This window comes from Trichechus manatus, unplaced genomic scaffold, assembly GCF_000243295.1.
Source record: "Trichechus manatus latirostris isolate Lorelei unplaced genomic scaffold, TriManLat1.0 scaffold00051, whole genome shotgun sequence".
NCBI lineage: Eukaryota > Metazoa > Chordata > Mammalia > Sirenia > Trichechidae > Trichechus > Trichechus manatus.
This window is the reverse complement of record NW_004443987.1, coordinates 856,455-879,938: the sequence shown is the minus strand read 5'-3', so window position 1 is coordinate 879,938 and position 23,484 is coordinate 856,455. Positions and strand designations below refer to the sequence as shown.

Sequence of the window (23,484 nt, the reverse complement as noted above, 5' to 3'; positions counted from 1 at the left end):
TGCCCATCAACAGATGACTGGATAAACAAACTATGGTACATACACACAATGGAATACTACATAAAAAAGAACAATATGAATCTGAGAAACATCTCACAACATGGATGAATCTAGAGGGCATTATGCTGAGTGAAATAAGTCAATCACAAAAGGACAAATACTGTATGAGACCACTATTATAAAAACTCAAGAAAAAGTTTCACACAGAACAAAATAATCTTTGATGGTTATGAGGGAGGAGAGGGGTAGAGAGGGGAAATCGCTAACTAGATAGTAGACAATTGTTAACTCTGGTGAAGGGAAAGACAACACACAGTATAAGGGAAGTCAGCATAACTTGACCAAGGCAAAGCCACAGAAGCTTCCTAGACACATCCAAACACCTTAAGTTACTGGGCTGAGGGCTGGGGACCACAGTGTTGGGGGACATCTAGGTCAACTGGCATAACATAGTTCATAAAGAAAATGTTCTACATCCTACTTTGGTGAGTAGTGTCTGGGGTTTTAAAAGCTTGCAAGCAGCCTGTCTGGAGCAAAGGAAAATGAAGAAAACCAAAGACAAGGAAAATATTAGTCCAAAGGACTAATGGATCACATGAACCACAGCCTCCACCAGCCTGAGCCCACAAGAACTAGATGGTGCCCAGCTACCACCACAGACCACTCTGACAGGGATCACAATAGAGGGTCCCATTTTTGGAGAAAAATGTAGAATAAAATTCCAATTGACAAAAAAAAAGACCAGACTTACTGGTCCAACAGAGACTGGAGGAACACCCGAGATTACGGCCACCGGACACCCTTCTAACTCAGAACTGAAGCCACTCCCAAAGTTCACCTTTCACCCAAAGATTAGACAGGCCTATAAAACAAACAACAACACACATGAGGAACGTACTTCTTATTCTTACTTCAATCAAGTATATGAGACGAAATGGGCAACACCTGCCCAAAAAAAGCCACACGAAGGCAGGAAAGGACAGGAAAACTGGACGAATGGACATGGGGAACCTGGGGTAGAAGGAAAAGGAGGAGAGTGCTGACATAATGTGGGGATTTCAACCTATGTCACAAAATAATTTATGCATAAATTTTTGAATGAGAAACTAATCTGCACTATAAACTTTCAGCTAAAGCACAATAAAATTAAAAAACAAAGAATTTGACACTCTAGTCTAAAAGCAATTAAGAAGCCAATGACAGATTTTAAGCAATGGAGAGACGTGATCAGATTTGCATTTTAGAAAAATCACTCTGGCCGTAGAGAATGGAATGGAAGGAGGCGAGAGTGGTACAAGCAGCATCAGGTAGGAAGACGGCTCTTGCAATAATAATCTGGTGCGAGATGATGGTAGCCTGCAAAGATGGAGACTTGGTGACTAATTGGGTGAGGGTGGGAGGGTATAGGAAAAGAAGGACTCAAAAATAATTTCCAGGCTTCTGGCTGGGGTAACTAAATAGATTGGTATTTTCCATCAAATTGGGAATACAGGAAGAACAGTTTAGGGGAAAGATGTGAAACATTTAATGTTAGACAGGTTGAGTTTGGATATCCAGGTAGAATCTATCTTGTAGGCATCTGGCTACAGGAATGAGAAAGAAAATTTCCTGGTTTCCTGCTTAGGCAACTGGTAGATGATACTGCCATTTACTGATACGGGGAACAAAGGAGGAGAAAAAATATAGTGGCTTTTTAAAAATATTAAATTATAAAAATAGTATAACCCCATTACATGAAATAAAAAATCGTTGTTGCTGTTGTTAGCTGCCATTGACTCATGGCTACCTCATGCACAATGGAACGAAATGCTGCCCAGTCCTGCACTATCACCATGAGTTCAGGATCAAACCATTGCGATCCATACAGTTTTCATTGGCTGATTTTCGGAAACAGATCACCAGGCCTTTCTTACTTGTTAGTCTTAGTGTACAAGCTCCACTGAAACCTGTTTGGCATCATAGCAATACACAAGCCTCCACTGACAGATGGGTGGTGGCTGTGCATGAGATGCATTGGCTAGGAATGGAACCCGGGTCTCCCCCACATGGAAGGTGAGATTTATACCACTGAACAACCAATGCCTCATAAAATAAAAAATAGAGAAATGGAAAAAAAACTTATTTGACTATTATAAAACCAACACTTTTATTATATTAGATGATTTCCATCTAGTCTTTAAAAAATGGATATTTACATAGTAGCTTTAACAGCCATATTTTTCTAAGAAGGGGGCTTCTCTAAAAGTATTCAGGAGTGAGAAGAATTAAAAATACTAGTTGACCTGATATCATTTTGTAAATCAGACAATGCTTCCTGAGTTACATGACCTTAGGCTGTTAAGAGATTCAAAGCATAATCTAAATTGTTGGGCAAGTATCCAAGAACAACTCTAGAACAGAATAGATCATAGACTAGATAATGTTGATATATAGTCAGTTTCAATATCCAGATTGTTATAGTATATACTGGATCCTTATGGGATTCTACAGCTTTCGTCTCCATACTACACAGCACAATTATAGGTATTTAGTCTCTTCTTTGAAGATCTTTCCCATAGGGTCTCTCCTATGACCGATTCTCTCTCCATGAAGAAGTGATTGATGCTATTGCTCCAGGAGGTAATCACATTTTAAGGAGCATCCTAGAAGCCTCAAAGCCTAGGAAACCCAAAGGAATGACTCTCTACTGATGATCACTCAGTCGCCCTGCAATCACTTCATTGCTTACTCTGCTATTTTAAAAAACAAGACTTAATTAAAAATATATATTTGTTGAAATCTTTAAACCTTAAACCAAAAATATCCCCTGAAGTCTTCTTAAAACCAAACAAGAGTTTAGCTGAAGTAGTAAAGAATGTCTGCCTTGAGCATTGTGCTCTTTCAAGAACTATCTATATGGGATCCAACTGACAACAGCAACTTGAAAGATTAGACAGGAACCTTAGGGGGCAGTTTATGTTAACGGGGGAGAAACAACTCAGAAAAGGAGGGGGAGAATGTTTGCACAACTCGAAGAATGTAATCAGTGTCACTAAATGGTACATGTAGAAACTGTTGAATTGATGTATGTTTTGCTGTGTATATTCTCAACGACGACAAAATAAATATATATATATGTATTTGTTGAAAGAATCAATAAAAAAAAACCCTGCTTGTTATTTTTTTTAAGCTAGACTTCTTTCTAGTTCTAATCCTTGACTACCTCATGAACTCAGAAGTCTCAAAAACATATCTAGCAAAATCTCAGAGCAAATGCAGAGACCTAAGTTGATGTGAAATTATTACCAGCTGCTGAGAAAAGCTCAGCTGTCACCATACCATAGGCAGAGTCAGACAGAGGAGTCAAGACTATAAGCTAGGACCAAGGGAGCCATGACAGGCTGACAGCAAAAGGAAAGAACAGTCCAGATCCAAGGCCAAGGAGTGAGGAGTGATCAAAACCAGGCAAACATGCATGACAGCAAGGAAACCTTAAAACTAAGAGTAAATCTGCCTCAGACAGGAGGCTCCTATATTCTTCCTGCCCATGATCCAAAGAGTATCTTCCTCAGTAATGGCCCCGGGATCTGCAATGTAGCAATATGCCAAACCTGGAAGTTACTGAAACTTCGGCCTTAACAAATAGCCTGCGGTCTTCTAGGAGGCTGCTTATCGAGTGAAGAGGAGCACCAGTTCACAGTGTGCAGTGTGAGGAAACAAATCCACAGGTACAGCTTGTCTCAGGACAAAAGGCTCCCCTAGGAGCTTCTTAGCAGAGTTGGGAGGACAGCATAGGCTGTGGACAAAGATCATAATATCAGTTCCTAGAAACAAAAGGAGAACCTATAGGAACACAAACTTCTTAAACTTTAAGCCCCTCCTCTAGGCTCCCACAGTCCTCTGTGTTTCTCTTGTTGTTATGTGACGTCGAGTTGATTCTGACTCATAGTGACTCTACAGGACAGAGTAGAACTACCTCATAGGGTTTCCAAGGCTGTAATCTTTACGGAAGCAGACTGCCACAGCTTACTCCCACGGAGCGGCCGGTAGGTTGGAACTACGGGCCTTTCAGTTAGCAGCTGAGCTGCTTAACCACTGTGCCACTAGGGCTCCCTCTCTTTAGTAGCATTTATCAAATCTAATGTAACTACCCGTTTTCGTTTTTTTTTTTTTTTTTGGAGTCCCTGGGTGGCACAAACAGTTAAGTGCTCAACTATTAGCCAAAAGGTTGGTGGTTCGAACCCACCCAGAGGCGCCTGGGAAGACAGGCCTGGCAATTTGCTTCTAAAAGGTCACAGCCTTGAAAACCCTATGAAGCAGTTCTACTTTGCAAACATGGGGTTGCCATGAGTTGGAATCAACTCCATGGCAACTAACAGGAACAACAACAGCCTGTTTTTTTAACCATCTTCCTCACCGGAGTATAATCTTTGTGAGGTTAGAAACGAGGCAAAACTGCTATTATTTATCTTTGTGTTCCCAATGTGTGACGCAGAATAGAGGCACAATATATATTTGCTGAGCGGAGCGAGGGGCTCAGGTCATATACTTTTCTGTATGCCTCACAATGATTTGCACACAACAACCCTAAACCTAACCCATTGCCATCTAGTCCATTCCAACTCATAGTGACTCAATAGGACAGAGTAGAACTACCCCATGGGGTTTCCAAGGAGTGGCTGGTGGATTCCAACTGCCAACCTCTTGGTTAGCAGCCAAGCTCTTAACCACTGTGCCACCAGGGCCCCCTTGCACACAATAGGTAATTAATAAATATTTATTGAATAAACTTTATTCTATTGGATTTTTCCAAAGTAAATTACATTTTTCCCCTTATTTCAAAAGCTCATTACAAAAACACCAGAAAATACAGTCAAACAAAAATGAGAACAAAAAAATAATAAAAATCATCTATAATCTCACCATTCAGAGAAGGCTCACCACTGCTAAATTTTCAGCATATATCTTTCCAAGTGTGTACATGTAAATTATTGTTGAAAGAGTGGAATCACATTGTACGTATTGTACATACTGCTCTACAACCAGTTTCTTCAGTTAGTAAAACATCATGAACATCTCTCCATAAAGCTGTATATGTAAAGTTACCTCATTTTTTTTTATTGGCTATATGGTATTTCAAGGAGCCCAGGTGGTGCAGTGGTTAAAGTGCTCAGATGTTAACTGAAAGGTCGGTGGTTTGAACCAACCAGCCACTCCACAGGAGAAAGATGTGGCAGCCTGCTTCCATAAAGATTTACAGCCTTGGAAACCCTATGGGGCAGTTCTACTCTGTCTTACAGGGTCACTATGAGTTGGAATCGACTCGATGGCAGTGGGTTTGGTTTGGGTTACATGGTATTTCACTAAATGAATGTAGCATTATTTATCCAATTCCTTACAATTGAAAATTTAAGTTGTTTAGAAATTTTTGCTATTTCAAACAGCCCTTCCATGAATATTCTTATATCTTTGCACACTTCCTTAGTTATTTAGAGGAACTGCTGAGTTAAAGGGCTTACACTTTTTTTAAGACCCTAACACATATACCACTAAACTGTTCAAAAAAGGTTATACCAATTTACACTCAAACCAGTGAAGCAGAAGAGTACTTATTTCCCTGGCTAACACTGAATAGTATAAATAGCCGTATCCCATTAAAATCAGGAACAAGACAAAGATATTCACTATCACTGCTACAATGGACCATTTTCTTACCAATGCAATAAGAAAAAGAATAAGTTTTGAAGAAAAGAGACGAAAATTTTATATGGAGACCATATGTTCAGCTATCAAGAAATGCAAAAGGATCAACTGAAAATGAATAAAACCAATAAAAGAGTATAAGGTAGCTGGACAAAAGGTCAGCAATAAGATGTCATGAAAAGATCCTATTCATAACAACAAAAACTTTAAAATATTTTGTACAAATATAAACATCTATAACGAAAAAAAAAACAAAACTATATAGCTTTGGAGAATTACCTAAGACTAGAGTACCACATTTTTCCACAAATAATGTGCCCACATAAATAACACACCCACACATATAATGCACAGAAATGATGAAATTAAGTAAAACAGTTCTGGCATAGTGCACCCATGCATATACCATGCATGTCTCGTGACATTTCCAGAAGTGAATTTCAGCCTCATTTACCCATCCTCCCATATAACAAATAAATCATATCGTTCTGTTTATTTTCTTTAATCTCCTGCTTATGTGTTGCGGTGTAATGAATCGCTTTTGTTTGGCCTTTCTCACCATGGTCTTGTAACTCCCACCCAGGTGATTGGGCAGGACTGTGCAGATAGGGTAATTGTAGTCCACCAAGGGGATTGGTCAGTTTTGCCAACCCACTGGGCTTGAAATAAGCCACCCCAGAGGTGGGGAAGAGAGAAGCCCACCACAACCAAGGAAGAACAGCCAGGTGCCAGCATGTCCTTTAGACCCGGGATCCCTGTGCTGAGAAGCTCCTGAACCCAGGAGACAGAGAGCGAGCTGTAACCCTAGAGACGGCAAGAACTGGTGGCGGAGACGGGGCAGCAGAGACCAGACAGCAAGAGATGGCAAGGTGGGCTTCCCAGCCCATGGAGAGAGAAAGCTGAGTGCCTTTGGTCAGAGGCCTAGGGCCAGGGAGAGGCATGCCTGCGAGCACAGCTGGGAAGAGGTTGTCCTGATGGAAGAACTGTATCCTGAGTATTCCTCAACCTGAATTGTAATCTGTTACTTCCCTAATAAACCCCATAACTTTGAGGATCGTCTTTAAGTTCTGCGTGGCCATTGTGATGAATTATCGAACCCAGCAGAGAAGCAGCGATGGGAGGGCCGGTTGGTGTCAGAACTGGTAAAGATGGTGGAGAGAGAAGACATGTCTGACCTCTGCCTCATGGGAATCAGCCTTGGGCTGTTGGTCTTCAGTCTCCTTTCTCCTTGTAAAATTAGAGGTCAGACACCGTCCCCAAGCCATTTTTACATGTGTGCAAAAATAATCTGAAAATGTTACTTTTGTAGTTCTTCCTGCATTCGTAATCTTTGGTTTCAACATGGTGTCCCTCTGCTCCATTCATAAGAAATACAATGATATTTTATCATGAAATTACAAAAGTTAAATTTTGTCTAACACTTTTGATATACTGGTAAATACTTTGGTGTTAAATTTCAAGTAATATAAAATCAATACTTACCTTAAGCGAAGTTTCCATGTGATCAGAAATAGAAATTGAAGTCAGCAACATGTAAAAAAAATTGGCATAGTGCAATTACAAAAATAACGTGCGGGGTGGGTTGAGTGGTTGGCAAAAAAAATGCATAACACACGTGTTAATTTTGAAAAAATACGGTAACTGAAGAAACATACCACAGACATCGATGGAAAAAATATCATAAAGATTTCAATTCTCCCTAAATGAATTAATAAATTCAGTGTACTTCCAATCACAATCCCAAAACGATATTTGATAGGTTGATTCTAGAGTTCTGCTATAAAATACACGAAAATTTTAAGAGCATATATCCTTGGAGCTAGCAATTCCACATTAGGCATTTATCTAATACAGTATATGCTATCACATACACTTATCTATCACATATAGACATAATGTGCATACAAGTGCATAGATATATACACAAGGATATTCACTGTAACACTGTTTGTGGCAACAGAGTAGAAACAACCTTAACGTCCATTAGCAGGAGACTAGTGAAATAAATTACAGTATATTTATATAAGCTAAAAATATAGTCTATTTAAAAAATTAAGTAGACCTATATGTACTGATGTAGATGCTGCATCATTACAGAACAATTTCAAAAATCTATTGGTACATGAAAAAGCATGGTACAGTACAGAGTTCATAGTATGCAACTATTTGTTTAAAAAGAAATAGAAAGGAGGGAGGAATGGTAATGTATACACACACACACATATGCTTGTAGTCACAGCATATCTCTTAGTAGGCTACACAAGAAAATGATAAAAGTGGTGACATCTGAAGGACTAGAGGTCAGGAGTAGGAAAGAGACTCATTTTTCACTGTATACCCTTTAATATCATTTGATTTTTTTTTAACCATACGCACATATCCCCTACCAGGGCTCCTTGCAGTTACCTATAAAAAAACCTGTTGCTGTCCAGTCAATTCCGACTCATAGCGACCCTACAGGGCAGAGTAGAACTGCCCCATAGAGCAGTTCAAAAATTTGTCTTGCCTTTGTGAGGCCATGTTTATTGTTTTACTCAGTATGAGTGTTAAAAGAATCCTAGGATTATTCTTAACCACATTTTATTTTTTAAATTACTGTTTTGCATAAGGATACATGTAGATCTCCAGGAACACCAGGCCCACAGCTGTTGAAAGGAGACAGGGACCTTGCCCCAGAGACGACCGAGAGAGAAAGCCTTCCCCTAGAGCTGGTGCCCTGAATTTGGACTTCTAGCCTCCTAAACTATGAGAGAATAAATTTCTGCTTGTTAAAGCCATCCACTTGTGGTATTTCTGTTATAGCAGCACTAGATAACTGTTATGGATTGAACTGTGTCTCCCAAAAATGTTTGTCAACTTGGCTAGGCCATGATTCCTAGTATCATGTGATTGTCCACCATTCTGTCATCCGATGTGATTTTCCTATGTGTTGTAAATTCTACCTATATGACGTTAATGAGGCAGGATTAGAGGCAGTTATATTAATGAGGCAGGACTAAATCTACAAGATTTGGTTGTATCTTGAGTCAATCTCTTGAGATAAAAAAGAGAAGCGAGTAGAGAGACGGGGGACCTCCAACCACCGAGAATGAAGAACCAGGAGGGGAGCGCGTCCTTTGGACATGGGGTCCCTGCACTGAGAAGCTCCTAGACCAGGGGAAGACTGATGACAAGGACCTTCTTCCAGAGCCAAAAGAGATGGAAAGCCTTCCCCTGGAGCCGGCACCCTGAAATTGGACTTTTAGCCTCCTAGACTGTGAGAGAATAAATTTCTCTTTAAAGCCATCCACTTGTTATAGCAGTAAGACAATAACTAAGACAGAAATTTGGTATCAGGAGTGGGTGCTCTCTAACAAATACCTAAAATGTAGAAGTGGTTTTGGAACTGGGTAATGTGTAAAGGCTGGAATAGTTTTGAGGTGGCTAATAGTAAAAGTCTAGGTTGCCTTGAAGAGACTGTTGGTGGAATTATGGCTGTCAAAGGCAATTCTGGTGAGGGCTCTAAAGGAAGTGAGGAGAGTTGTAACACCAGAGATAGCGCAGACGGTGAGAAGCAGGAGCAGAGAAATGAAGGCAGCAGAACCAGGAGGCTGGCGCTAGACGATGTAGGAACTAACCCACGGACTGGAAGAGCTGAGTGCCTTTGAGCAGGAGGCTTCCTGGCGGAGTGGGGTGCCTCCAGGCACTTGTCAACGGACCCAAGCTTGCTGACCCACAGAGCAAGAGAGCTGAGTGCCTTTGGGTGGAGGCTTACTGGCCAAGTGAGGCGCCTCTGCGCACTTATCAGTATAGCTAAAGAGCTTTGTGACACTTGCCCGAGCAGGGCAGATGCCGGGCTCGCCTGAGAGGCCCGAGGAGCCGAGGGGCTGAGAGGCCAAGGAACCAGGAAACAGAAGCTGAAGAGACAAGGAGCATGGGAAGCAGAGCTGCCTGGGTCTCAAAGGGTAGGGCCATGACCTTTGGGGTCTCAAAGGGTGGAACCACAGCCTCTAGGTTTCAAAGGTTGGGGTCACAGCCTCCTAAGTTTCAAAGAGTAAGATTTTCACCAACCCAGTTCCGGAGTGTGGGGCTGCCATTCATGAGTGCCAGGAGGATGGGGCCGGATCTGCTGCCCAAAGCTGAAGGGGTGGGGCTTCCATGCCCAAAAGAGAGAAGAAAGTGGCCCGCCAGGGCTGACGGGGCGGGGTTGCCACTGAGATGGACTAGGAGAATGGGGCTGCCCAAAGACGAGGGAGCAGAGCCTGGAGAGTGCTGGGTCTGGAACGCGGAGGTGAAGCCCAAGGCCGAAGGGCCTCCACCCAGAATCCAGAGAATATGGCCTACACCTAGAATCTGGGGAGCAAGGCCACTGCCTAGATGGTCTTAGAGAACACAGGATTATTTTCAAGCCTTGAGAGCTAATGTAAATTGGTCTGCTGAGTTTTGAACTTGCTTGATGCCCATTATCCCTTCTTTCCCTCCAATTTCTCCTATTTGTAATGGAAATGTCTACCTTGTGCCTGTTCCAGCATTGTACTTTGGAAACAGATAACTTATAGTCTAGATTTCACACGTTCACAGATGAAGAGGAATTTGTCCTAGCATGAATGTGGACTTGGAGTTGATTTAAGACCTTTGGGATGATATGATGGAGTTAAAGTGTTTTACATGTAGCAAAGACATGAATTTTGGGGGGCCAAAGGGTAGAATGTCATGGATTGAATTGTCTCCCCAAAGTATGTGCCAACTTGGCTAGGCCATGATTCCCAGTATTGTGCGGTTGTCCTCCATTTTGTGATCCGATGTAATTGTCCTATGTGTTGTAAATCCTAACCTGTATGCCTGTGGTTATGGTCCCATTTGGGAGTAAACTGTCTGTTATGTTAATGAGGCAGGATTAGGTCATGTTAAAGAGAATTAGATTATGTTTGTTATGTTAATGAGACAGGATTAGGGTGGGATGCAACGCCCTTACTCAGACCATAGCCCTGATCTGATGTAAGGGTAGTTTCCCTGGAGTGTGGCCTACAACACCTTTTATCTTTCAAGAGATAAAAAGAGAGAGAAAAAGCAGAGAGAGGGACCTGACTACTACCAAGAAAGAAGAGCCGGGAGTGAAGCACTTCCTTTGGACCCAGGATCCCCACGCTGAGAACCTCCTAGACCCAGGAGAAGAGTGATGACAAGACACACGTAGATCTCCAAGGAACACCAGGCCCACATATGTTGAAAGGAGACAAAGACCTCTCCTCCCTCCCCCTAGAGCCAACAGAGAGAGAAAGCCTTCCCCTTGAGCCGGTGCCATAAATTCATACTTCTAGCCTCCTAAACTGTGATAAAATAAATTTCTGTTTGTTAAAGCCATCCACTTGTGGTATTTCTGTTGTAACAGTACTAAATAACTAAGACAGTAACTTACTAGTTTCTTTATGCATCTACAAGCAAATACAAATATATATTTTTCATGTTCTTATTTTTTACAAAGATAGCTTACTATTATACACACAATTCTGAACCTTGCTATTTCTACTTAAAAACATACCTCAGAACCAAAACCACAGGCAGCAAAAGAAAAATTAGATGGAGTGGACATCATTGAAATTAAAAACTTTGTGCAACAAAGGACATTATCAAGAAAGTGAAGACAATCCACAGAATGGGAAAAAGATATCTGCAAATCATGATTCTGGTAAGGGACTGATATTCAGAATATATAAGAACTATTAATAATTCTATAATAAAAAGACAAATAACCTGATTAAAAATGGGAAAAGGACTTGAGTAGACACCTCTCCAAGACAGATACACAAATGGCCAATAAGCACATAAAAAGCTCAACATCATTAAACATTAGGGAAATGTAAATCAAAACCACAATGAGATACCACTTCACACCCACTAGGATGGCTATAATTAAAAAGGTAGACAATATACTCCAGGGAACATCTAGTTCAATTGGCATAACACAGTTTATAAAGAAAATGTTCTACATTTTACTTTGGTGAGCAGCATCTGGGGTCTTAAAAGCTTGTGAGCTACCATCTAAGCTACTCCACTGGTCTCACCCTGTCAGGAGCAAGGGAGAAAGAAGAAAACCAAAGACACAAGGGAAAGATTAGTCCAAAGGACTAATGGACCACAACTCCCACAGCCTCCAACACACTGAGTCCAGCACAACTAGATGGTGCCCCGCTACCACCACTGACTGCTCTGACATGGACCACAGTAGAGGGTCCCAGACAGAGCTGGAGAAAAATACAGAACAAAATTCTAACTCACAAAAAAGATACAGAGACTGGAGAAACCCCAAAAGTATAGCCCCTGGACATCCTTTTAGCTCAATAATGAAGTCACTCCTGAGGTTCACCCTTCAGCCAAAGATCAGACAGGCCCATAAACCAAAACAAGACTAAAGGGGCACACCAGCCCAGAGGCAAGGAATAAAAGGTAGGAGGGGACAGGAAAGTGGTAATAGGAAACCCAAGCTTGAGAAGGGAGAGTGTTTACATATCATGTTGGTAACCGATGTCACAAAACAATATGTGTACTAATTGCTTAATGAGAAGCTAGCTTGTTCTGTAAACCTTCATCTAAAGTACAATAATAAAAATTTTTTTTAAAGATTCTATAGCATAATCCTGACCAAAAGGGGAAAAATGTAGAACAGAATCTCAAATTCTCATAGGATCCAGACTTTCTGGAGCTGTTCAGGCTGGATGAACCCCTGAAACTACTGCCCTGAGATAATCTTTAAATCTTAAACCTTAAACCAAAAGTATCCCGACACAAAACAATATGTGTATTAATTGTTTAATGAGAAACTAATTTGCTCTGTATTCATCTAAAGCACAATAAAAAAAGAATAAAAAAAAAGATACAGCAAAAAAAAAGTTAGACAATAAAAGTTTTGGCAAGGATGTGGAGAAACTGGAATCCTCATACATTACTGTTTGGACTGTAAAACAGTGTAGCCACTTTGGAAAACAGTTTAGCAGTTCCTCAAAATGTTAAACATAGAGTCCAAATGTCCGTAAGTTGATGAAAAGATGAACAAAATGTGGCATATCCATACAATAAATACTATTTGGTCATAAAAAGGAATGAAGTACTGATATATGCTACCACATGGATAAGCCTTGAAAACATTGTAAGTGAAAGAAGCCAGTCACAAAGGACCACACATTGTATGAGTCCTTTTATATGAAATGTCCAGAACAAGCAACCCATAGAGATAGAAAGTAGATTAGTGGTTGCTTAGGACTGGGGTGGGGCTTGGGGGGTGATGACTAATGGGTGTTGGGTGTATCCTTGGGCTAATGAAAATGTTCTAAAATTAACTGTAGTGATAAATACACAACCCTCTGAATATACTAAAAACCACTGAACTGTATACTTTAAAAAGGTGAGTCATATGGTATATGAATTATATCTCAATAGAAATGTTTAAAAATATCAGCAACTTTTGCATGATAAAAAGCACCATAAGCAAAGACAGGAGACAAAATACAAACAGGAAAAAATTTACAATTCATACCACAAAGACTTTTCTCCTAGAAACTGATAAGAAAAAAACCAACAACCCAACAGGAAAATGAGCAGAGGATATGAAAAGGAATATTATAAATAAGCCATGAAGGGATGCTCAATCTCTCCCACAATAATAGAAATGCAAATTAAAACTACCGTGAGATACCATTTTTTACATCTCAGATTGGCATAAGTTCAAAAATTTGATAAAACACTCTGCTGGCAATACAACAAAGAATCACGAATTCTGAAAAATTACTGGTGAGAGTGTAAATTGGTACCATCCTTATGGAGGGAAATTTGGCGATACAGAGTAAAATCACAAATGCATCTATACCCGTTGATCCAATAATTCCATTTCTGAGGCTTTATCCTACAAATATACTCACACACATGTGAAATGAATATATATAAAGATATTTATTACTACATTGTAACAAGAAAAGATGAAATATCCTAAATGTCCATTAGCAGGGAAAACAAGTAAAATTTACAGCTGGAAGAGTAAATGTGCAAGAATAGCCAAGGAAATAAGACTGTAAAAACATCTGGGCCTGATGCTTTCACAGTTTTCTCAATTTTTTCCATGGTTACTGGTCTGTTTAGGTTTACTTATCTTCTGGAGTTAATATTAGCCATTTGCATTTTCCTAGAAAATCACATTTCATCTAGGTTTTCAAATATATTTGGAGTTATAAAAAGTACTTTCTTATACAACAAAACCTGCAAAAGTCAGAACCTGTGAAAGGTGGAAACTTGTCAGAGAAGGAAAATTCAAATATTTTCCACTAAAACAAGTGATAGAAAACCGGTAAGACTACACCCTGTCAAAGGTGGAAAACTTGCAAGACCCAGAAAAACAAGGCAGTCCCGTCAAGTTCCAGCTCTCATAGGTTTCACTGTAATTTTTAAAAATTCCTTTATATCTGTAGTTATGCTGTTTTGCTTATTTAAGACAATGTGTGGTTGTTTTTTTTTGGGGGGGGTTGCCCCTTTTTATTCTCAATTAGGTTTACTTATCTATTTTATTTCCTTCTTCCAAAAACATGTACTTGTTTATTTGTCAAGTCTACAGGTTTTTTTGTTTAGTAATACATTAATTTCTGGATTATTTTTTATCACTATGGATTTCTTCCTTCAACTTTCCTTAGGTTATTGTTCTTTTTCTAGCTCATTTCATTCATTTTTAATTCTCACTTGTTTTATCCAAATATGTCATCTGCACTTTATACCTGCCTGTGTTGTTTGAATGTTTTAAAGAAATTGTATTTTTTGTTAATGAGAGAGAAATTACAAAAAGAAAACATTTCAAAAATCAAAATCATTGACCAAGGCCTGAACTAGAGTGAAGCAAGAGGCAGAAGAAAAGCTCAGTAGTCAAGACAAATAATACCTGATTCAATATTTTAGAAAATCATATTGGCAAACTATAGCCCATGGGCCGGCTACTTGTTTTTGTAAATAAAGTTTTATTGGAACCAGGTCAGGGATTAGGGTGAGGTGAGTGAGACAAGGTTTAGCAAGTACAGGAGTAGAGCCTGTCTTTATTGAAAAATTTAATATTTTATCATGGATTTTTGGGGGATCAATTTTGATTTTCTGGAAATACTGCATTAAAATTTTATTTTGGTTACTGAGACTTTTGGCACCCTCTTAAATTTTGCACCCAAAGTGAGTGCCTTACTTGTCTCACCCTGATCCTGGCTCTGTAACTGACTCTTAATGGCGGTATAATACATAATTTTTTTCTTTTATTTACTATTTTCTGCATTTTCCAAATTTTGTACGGTGGGTATGGATTACTTTGGTAACCAGAAAAAAATAAGTAAATTAAAAAAGAAATCAAGACTCACTCAATGAAGTTCCTTGTAGCTTCACCATGGGGCTTGCAGGAAACAAATACTAGTCTGCGGATGGCCCTGCAGTTTCGAATGGCTCTAACCACCTGGTAATCTGAAGGAGGAAACATCTTGATATTAATATAATAAAACTATCATGGTCCTCCTGGTCATGATAAACTCCCAAATGACCAGCACTTAGGGTTGGTTACGAGTAGAAGAGAAGAAGATTTAGGGCCAGCCCACTGGGAACACCCTTAGCATGGTGTGAAAATGCAGACCAAAAGCTGGCAGACATCATGGGGAGCACCCAACTAGCTCTCCAGTAGAGAAGCTATTTATCCTTACGAAGTCCAGCCCGGGCTGGGTTCACCACAGCAACAATTAACTGCCCATCATTCTTTGACTTCAGTAACTGTGGCAAAATCTTCTCTGCTCGGCCAGCATAGAATTCACAGTTGGTGATGCCTGCAGGAGAGAGGCCCACATGACATAACTCAAGCTCAGCAGTGGGGGAAAATCTTCAGCTGTATACAAATGTACAGGAACTAGGGCTCTGCCATTTTCCCTTTGGATTGAGCATAATTCTGAACAACAACAATAAATGAAATGCTTTAGGACTTGCTTCATTTTTCCCAAAGTATTTTTCCTTGGAATGTCTCAGTAAGCCTTTGCACTTGAGAGACTAGACAGTATTATTTTACAACTTAAAGACTCACAAGGCACATAAGTAGCTATGTCAAGAACAGAACCTTGACTTTTACTCAATTGCTCTTTCTGCTCTATCAGAGGTTTTCACACAGTGCCTCAGGAGCTGTCTGGAGGTGGAGTAGAAGGGACAAGAGGATCTGTTTTCTACATCGTAGTCTGGCATAAGATTTTGCTTGAAGACAAGATTCTGCTGCTAAAAATAGCTCGAAACCTATTGTAGCATGCTATGATGCTTCATGAGTCTAATGTCAAGAAGGTTCTTCTATATTGTTCAAAGTTTTACCAACTTCTCTTCCTATTAGCTAGGCTTGTTCCTTCTCTCTCTTTTTCTTGATTAAAAAAAAAGACTAGAGAAAGTCATTAGGCAAAAATTATCCCTTGAGGTCACCTTTTAGCTAAATAACAGATTGGCTCATAAAATAAAGAATATCATTTGTGAGTAATGAGCTCCTTTAAAAAAAAAAATCATCAATAGGAGACCAGATGGTCAAAAATTACTCTAAAGCGAAGATGAGAAGTAAAGGGTCAGGGAAACTAGAGTACTGGAAATGGTACAACCAGAACAGAATGAATGAAAATGATGACACATTGTGAAAAATGTAACCAATATCACTAATTTGTGTAGCAATTGTTAAGTGGGAACCTAATTTGCTGTGTAAACTTTTACCTTAAACACAATAAAATATTTATTAAAAAAAAAAAAAGAAGAAGAAGAGAAAAAAAATCATTAGGACCTTTTCCAGAAAACCATCAGGATCCAACTCTGACCACTCAAGAATCCCCTCCCTTCCTCACCACAGACAGGGGATACAATAGATACCCTTTCCCACACAACCCTTTCTATAGCAAGGAAACAAGTGCATCTCAATTTCTCCCCCAGACTGTGAGCAGTGTACCATTGAAGGCTGCAGTCCACCTGGCATCCTCTACTGCCTGCTCCAGCAACTCAATCCCGAGAACCTTGGAGGTATGCCGAGCCAAAGAGAGGCCGATCACACCTGGAGAAGAGAGAATAAGAGCAGGATATCTTAGGCATAATCCAATGAGGTTATGCCTGGATTACCATCACTCCCTCCCCCACTAAGCTACAAGGGCCCTGTGTACTAGGCGGGCAGTGTTTGTGAGCTAAGCAACATATAGATTTGGCTGTGGGCTGCCACTTGCCAGTTCCACAGCAGATGTCAAGGAGGATGGTGTTGGAGTTCACTCCACTCAGCTCCCCCACGGTCCGATACAGCATCTCTGCACCAGCAGTGTTAACCTGGAAAAAGGCATCTGGAGAGATGCGGATCTTCAAGTCCAGGAGATCTTCAAAGATGTGGGGTTCCCCAAATAGGAGCTGGTAGGGGGATTGCTGATGGCTGCAATGGGTCATGGTGCTGGAAAAAAAAGAAAAGAAAAATGTATCTTGGGGGCAGAGCAGCTCACTGGTGCCTCTAGTGGCTGGTTAGAGGGGAAGGTTCCAGCTAGGAGACAAAGCCTCCTTGCTATGGCCCAGAAAGCTCTGCAGGAGCTCCCCTCTTAGGGATGGAGGTACATGCAGACACTCTCTCGTATACATTCTGCTCTGGCTTACCAGACCTGGCTGGTGTATGAGGGCCAGGATCACTTAGCCCAGATCCTCAGCTATCAGCAGCTCTGCATTAGTAATCTACAAACCCAGAGTATGACAACCCTCAGCCTCCTACTTGCTGTTTGGCTGTCCCAGGTTTACCTTTCCTGGAAGTAAAGTGATGTCAAGTCACAGACTGCTCCTGGCCCTTTGGTGAAAAACTCCTTTACAGTCTCCTTCTGGACACAGAGCTCCTCCTGTCCAGACCATGAAATCAGCAGTCAAGCAAAGACTCATCTCTGACAAATTCTCTCTCCAAACCCTACAGTGGTCAGCCCTGCAGGAGTCAGACCAGAGGGCACACTTCTCAAATCCTATTATAAATAACACTTAACATAAAGCAATGTTCTATAGGACAAAAAAAAAAAAAAAAAAAGAAGCTATTTCCACATCTCAATGGAAGCACTGCTTTGCTTATCTGCTCTTGACAAATCCTATACAATATCCGTGGCACTTTCTCTGGCTTGAGCCTATTTAAGAAGTCTCTAAAGAAAGTGTGACGTGAGGAGTGTGCTTCTTAGTTCAATCAGATGCACAAAAACCAAATGGGCGGCTCCTATCCAGAGGCAGGATGAGAAGGCAGGGAAGGACAGGAACTGGTTGAATAGACACAGGGAACCCGGGGTGGAAAGGGTGCGTGTGTTGTCACATTGTGGGGACTGCAACTACTGTCACAAAACAATGTGTATAAATTTTTGTATGAGACATTAACTTGTGCTGTGAACATTCACCTAAGGCACAATTAAAAAAGAGAGAGAGATGGATTACAATGCAAACGAGGAGCTAAACTAAGCTTTTTGTGCCATCGCAAAAAAGCAATAACCTTTTGGTTCCCTTCATACTTCTCCACTTCAAACATCCCAACCACCCACAAAACACCACCTCAGAAAGTGCATGTCCTGGGAGAAAGGAAATAAGGGGGCACAGAAGAGAATGGGTATAGTAACTAAACTCTTTCTTTGAGTTCAGAACATTTTAAAATGCCTACATCACTCCAGAGAGTCTAACCATTAGCTTGACAGAAGGATGTATCACAATAAACCATGTTGGAGCTATACTTAAAAATACCAAAGGACCTGGGTTCAGGTACTAGCTCTGCTATTTACCGGCTCTTTAATCTTGGGTACTTCTGTGCCTCCATTTCCCCATCTATAAAATGAGGGTTGACAATACCTCTCCTAATGTACTACTAGGCTGCTATGATTCTATTCTTACTTACAACTTCCAAATATAAGTCTATTATTTCTATACTTCTTCATATAATCACTACATATAACCAACTACACTATCATGTAGTCAGATCCACCTGTGAATACAAATCAAATGCAATCCTGATTTAGTTGATGGCAACCCAAGTTGGTTGAGATGATCAAATAAGTACAGGAATGTTTTACTGTGTTAATGTTTGAAAGCTCTAAATGTATTACAAATGTAACATGTTATTTGGGTCATGAAATTCTGACTACATTCTAATCTCTATTGAATTGGTTTTTGGATCCAGTGGAGCACCTACTAATCTCCATGGCAAAGTTCTTATGAAAATAGTTAAGAGTCATAGTCATCATGTGATAATTAACTTGGTAACCTAGCCACAGTCTCTAGGGTTTGACTACACCAGCAACATGCTTAAAGAGCGATCTCGTCTTCCTCATCTCCAACCCCTCTCTCTGACCTGCGTTAATATTCCACGGAGGTATAGTTTCTGTTATCTGCCCTGAAACCTCCAAAAACCAGTCGCAGCATAGTAATAATAAAGGTTGCTTCAGAAACTGCCCCTTATGATCCTGTGAGTCTCACCTGACTTAATTCCTGGGGATGGAAAGTGATGATGGCCATCGTGTGCCCTTGGCTATTGGTGCGGACTGTGAGCTCACGCCAGTACCCACCTTCATGAAATAGAAGGCAGGGCTCCGCTCGGGACTGTCGAAGGAATATTTCATAGTACTAGGAAGAGAACAGTATTATTACAAAGGCAAAATTAACAAGTTCCACAGCTGATTATTCATGCTGAGGGATATAAGAAACATATAATCCCTGCCTGCAACCTTCCAGAGGGATACTATCCATTGTATTCCAAACTGGAAACTCCATGAAAACTTACAGTCTGACACATAATAGGTACTCAATAAATACTGTTAAAAGAAGGTATGAATGACTGAACAAGAAATATATTCCTATACAGAATCTCAGTTTATTCTACATATAGTATAAACCAAAAAAAAAAAAAAAAAAAAAACCATTGCCGTTGAGTTGATTCCAACTCATAGTGACCCTATAGGACAGAGAAGAACTGCCCCCTAGGGTTTCCAAGGCTGTAATCTTTATGGAAACAGACTGCCACATCTTCTTCCTGTGGAGCGGCTGGTGGGTTCAAACCATCGACCTTTTGGTTAGCAGCCAAGCACTTAACCACTGCGCCACCAGGGCTCCTTATATGCAGCATCCCACGCCATAAACCCATTTCAGAATGCAACGATCTTCCATTTCTATTAATTCCTTCTGGCAGCAATTCCTAATGTACTAGACTGCTATGATTCTATTCTTATAACTTCCAAATATAAGTCTATTATTTCTATATTTCTTCATATAACCACTACATATAACCAACTACACTATCACGTAGTCTGATCCACCTGTGAATACAAGTCGAATGCAATCCTGATTTAGTTGATGGCATATCAAAAATCCTCAAAGGCAAATTTCTCAAACAAAAGCCAATTGCTATTACAACAAAGACACATTGCCTGATTTACTAGGTCCTTTTGTTTTCATAATGCATGCGTCTGGGTTCACTGTATTTTCAAACAAGCCCAAGATTATGCAGGGAACGGGGAGTTATACCAAAAACTAGTGCTGCCTGAGAGTGTAAAATCAATTTAGGCTGCATTTGATCACTTTTGCTATATAATTTCATATAAATGCAGTATACAATATGCTTAACTATACTGAACGCATTTTTCGAATCTTGAAGTTGGTGATTCAAAGAAAGACTGGAGCAACTTTTTTTTAGCTGGTTGGAAAGGAATGCTTTTTGGAAGCAAGATTCAAATATCACAGAGGTCCTGAAAGAATGGGAATTGAAAAATTGAGCCTGACCTGGAAGATAATGGATCAGTAGATGTGAAATACAGGTTCTCTACGACCTAGGGCCTTGGTTTCTTCATTTATAAAATGGAGACTAAAATGCCTATTCTTATATGGGAATGCCTAAGTATTAAGACTGAAGGGGCCTTGTGGTAATAATGGCAAAATAGTCCTCCTAAAACTCCTACTGAAATGAAATAAAGAAATATAAAATGTCTAAGCTTACTTAGAAGTCCCTGGGTGGTGCAAACGGTTAACACGCTCAGCTGCTAATCAAAAGGTTGGCAGTTCAAGTTCACCCAGAAGTGCCTCGGAAGAAAGGTCCGGCAATCTACTTCCAAAAAATAAGCCATTGAAAAGCCTATGAAGCACAGTTCTACTATGACACACATGGGATCACCATGAGTCAGAGTCAACTCAACAGCAAATGGGTTGTTTGTTTGTTTTGTTGTTGAGAATATACACAGTAAAACATACACCAATTCAACCGTTTCTACATATACAATTCAGGACAGTAAATGGTTTATGCTTACTTATGCTCATTGCTCCAACAATTCTCCCTTCTCTCTCTCCTGCACCATTACTTTCCTCCCTCACTACTGGATCATTCCCATCAACATACAAGCATGCTCTTATTCTCTCATCTTTAAAATAAAGGATAACAACCTTCTCTTGACCTCACTCTCCCCACCAACTACTGCCTCATTTGTCTGCTCCCCTTTGTAGCAAGACTCTTCAAAAGAATTGTATATATATTCACTGTCTCCCATTCCTCTCCTCCCATTTGCCCACTCTACTCAGGTCCACTGAAACTGCTCATATTAGGGATACCAACAACCTCCTTGTTCCAAAGGCCGATGGTCAAGTCTCAGTCCTCGCCTTACTTGACCCATCAGCAGCATCTGGCACAGCTGATGAATGCCTCCTCCCTGGTTCACTGTCTTCACTTGACTTCCAAGACACCACCCTCTCCTGGCCTCCTTCCACCTCACTGGCTGCTCCTTCTCAGTCTCCTTTGCTGGCTCCTCCTCTTCTCCCAGACCTCTTAAAATGGGAGAGGCCCCAGGGCTCAGTCCATGTTCCTCTTCTCTTTTCTATTTACTCTCACTCCCTTAGTGATCAATCTCTTCCAGTCCAACGGCTGTAAAAGCCATTTCTATCTTGACAAGTCTCAAATCTCTATCTCTGGAACCCCAGACTAATATATCCAATTGTCTACTTGACATATCTACTTAGATGCCTAACAGGCATCTCAAATGCAACATGGCTAAAACTGAACTAGTAATCATCCCCTCAAAGTCTGCTCTACTGCAGTCTTCCCATCTCAGTTGATGGTAATTCTTCCACTCGCCCCATTCAAACACCTGAAGCCATTTTTTACTCCTCTGTCTCTCACCCTTCACACTCAATTCATCAGGAAATCCTGTTGTTCTATCTTCAAGCTGTATCCACCTCCACAGGCAGAGTCTATATCATCTCTCACCGGGACGATTGCAACAGCCTCCTAAGTATTCTCCCTGCTTCTACCTTGCCCCCCAATAATCCATCCTTGACACAATAGCCAGAGTGATCCTGCTAAAACCTGAATCTTATCATGACTTCCCCTGATCAAAACCTTCAGTGGTTCCCCATTTCACTCAGAATAAAAGCCAAAGTCCCTACAATGACCCCCAAGGCACTACATGATCTGGCCCCCATTAACTATCTTACCTCATCTCCTACTACTCTTCCTCTCGTTCATTTGGGTCTACTTGCAGTTCCTCCAAAAAGCCAGCCATACTCATCTTAGGGCCTCTGCAAAGGCTGTTCTCTCTGTCTGGAGTGTAACATTCACACCTCCTTTAAGTCTTTATTCCAGGGTTTCTCAACCTTGGTACTATTGACATCTTGAGCCAAATAATTCCTTGTTGTGGGGGACTGTCCTGTGCACTATGGGATATTTAACAGCATTCCTGGCTTCTACCCACTACATGCCAGTAGCACCCTCCACCTGTAGTGACAACCCAAAACGTCTCCACACATTGCCAAGTGTACCCTATGGGGAAAAACTGCCCCCCCCCCCGTTGAGAACCACTGCTCTATTCAAATATCACTTTCTTGATGTGGCCTATCTTGACTAGCTATTTAAAATTACAACTCACATTCCTCCCAACCCCCAGAATTTCTTATCCTTCTTATCTTGCTATATTTTTTCCATGGCACTTATCACCTTCTAACATATCATATAGTTTACTTATTATGTTTATTGTTTTCTTTAAGTCTGTCTCCCCCCACTAAAATGTAAGTTCTACAAGGAAATAGTTTCTTGATTATTGACAACACTAAATGACATCATTGGTTACTGATAACTCTAAACGACATCATGGGAATGCAATCAGCAAAATCCAGAATGTGAGACTCTCCACAGGAAAACAAACCAGTTGGTCCAAAAAATAAAGTGTAAGAACAAAACAATTAAAAGGGAGGGGTACCTACAAATTAAAAGAGAATGAAGAGACATATTAATCAAATGCAACATGTGAACCTTGTTTGAATCCTGATTTGAACAAACCTATTACAAAAACTGGAAACCCTGGTGGCATGGTGGTTAAGAGCTACGTCTGCTAACCAAAAGGTCAGCAGTTTGAATCCACTAGGCACTCCTTGGAAACTCTATGGGGCAGTTCTACTCTGTCCTATAGGGTCGCTATGAGTCGGAATCAACTCAACAACAATGGATTTGATTTTTTTTATTACAAAAATTAAAACATTATTAGATAAAAATCGGGGTCAAAGCTGAACATTTACTGAATATTTGATGATACTGTGGGATAACTGTCTATTTTTAGGTGTAATAATGATATGAGATTATGTTAAAAATAATACTTTCTTTTGGAACTCACACTGAAGTTTCTACATTTCATATAATACGATGAACTTGCCTCAAAATAATCCAAAGGGGATGGTCCGGCAAGATGGCGGTCTAGGCAGAAGCACCATGCCGTCCCTCCACAACAAAGATCCGAAAAACTAAGCCAAACAGAGAATCAACAATCCTGAAACCCTAGAACA

The 23,484-nt window shown here is 40.4% G+C and overlaps 1 protein-coding gene across 4 annotated transcripts in view; it reads right to left on the bottom strand.

The window, feature by feature from the left end:
* Positions 1-23,484, bottom strand: part of TRMT2B (tRNA methyltransferase 2 homolog B) — a 146,347-nt gene that overhangs the window by 94,098 nt on the left and 28,765 nt on the right. For 3 of the 4 annotated variants that reach the window (XM_023732382.1, XM_023732381.1, XM_012555887.2), the window contains 7 exons: positions 19,147-19,293; positions 17,452-17,546; positions 16,902-17,116; positions 16,634-16,735; positions 15,375-15,494; positions 15,042-15,141; positions 3,068-3,775 (listed from right to left, as the gene is read on the bottom strand). In XM_023732382.1, the coding sequence (XP_023588150.1) occupies positions 3,649-3,775; positions 15,042-15,141; positions 15,375-15,494; positions 16,634-16,735; positions 16,902-17,116; positions 17,452-17,546; positions 19,147-19,293 (906 nt within the window). In that variant the 3' untranslated portion in view covers positions 3,068-3,648. Of the gene's footprint in view, positions 1-3,067; positions 3,776-15,041; positions 15,142-15,374; positions 15,495-16,633; positions 16,736-16,901; positions 17,117-17,451; positions 17,547-19,146; positions 19,294-23,484 lie in introns of those variants that run through there. The other variant, XR_002824307.1, reaches the window with a different exon arrangement.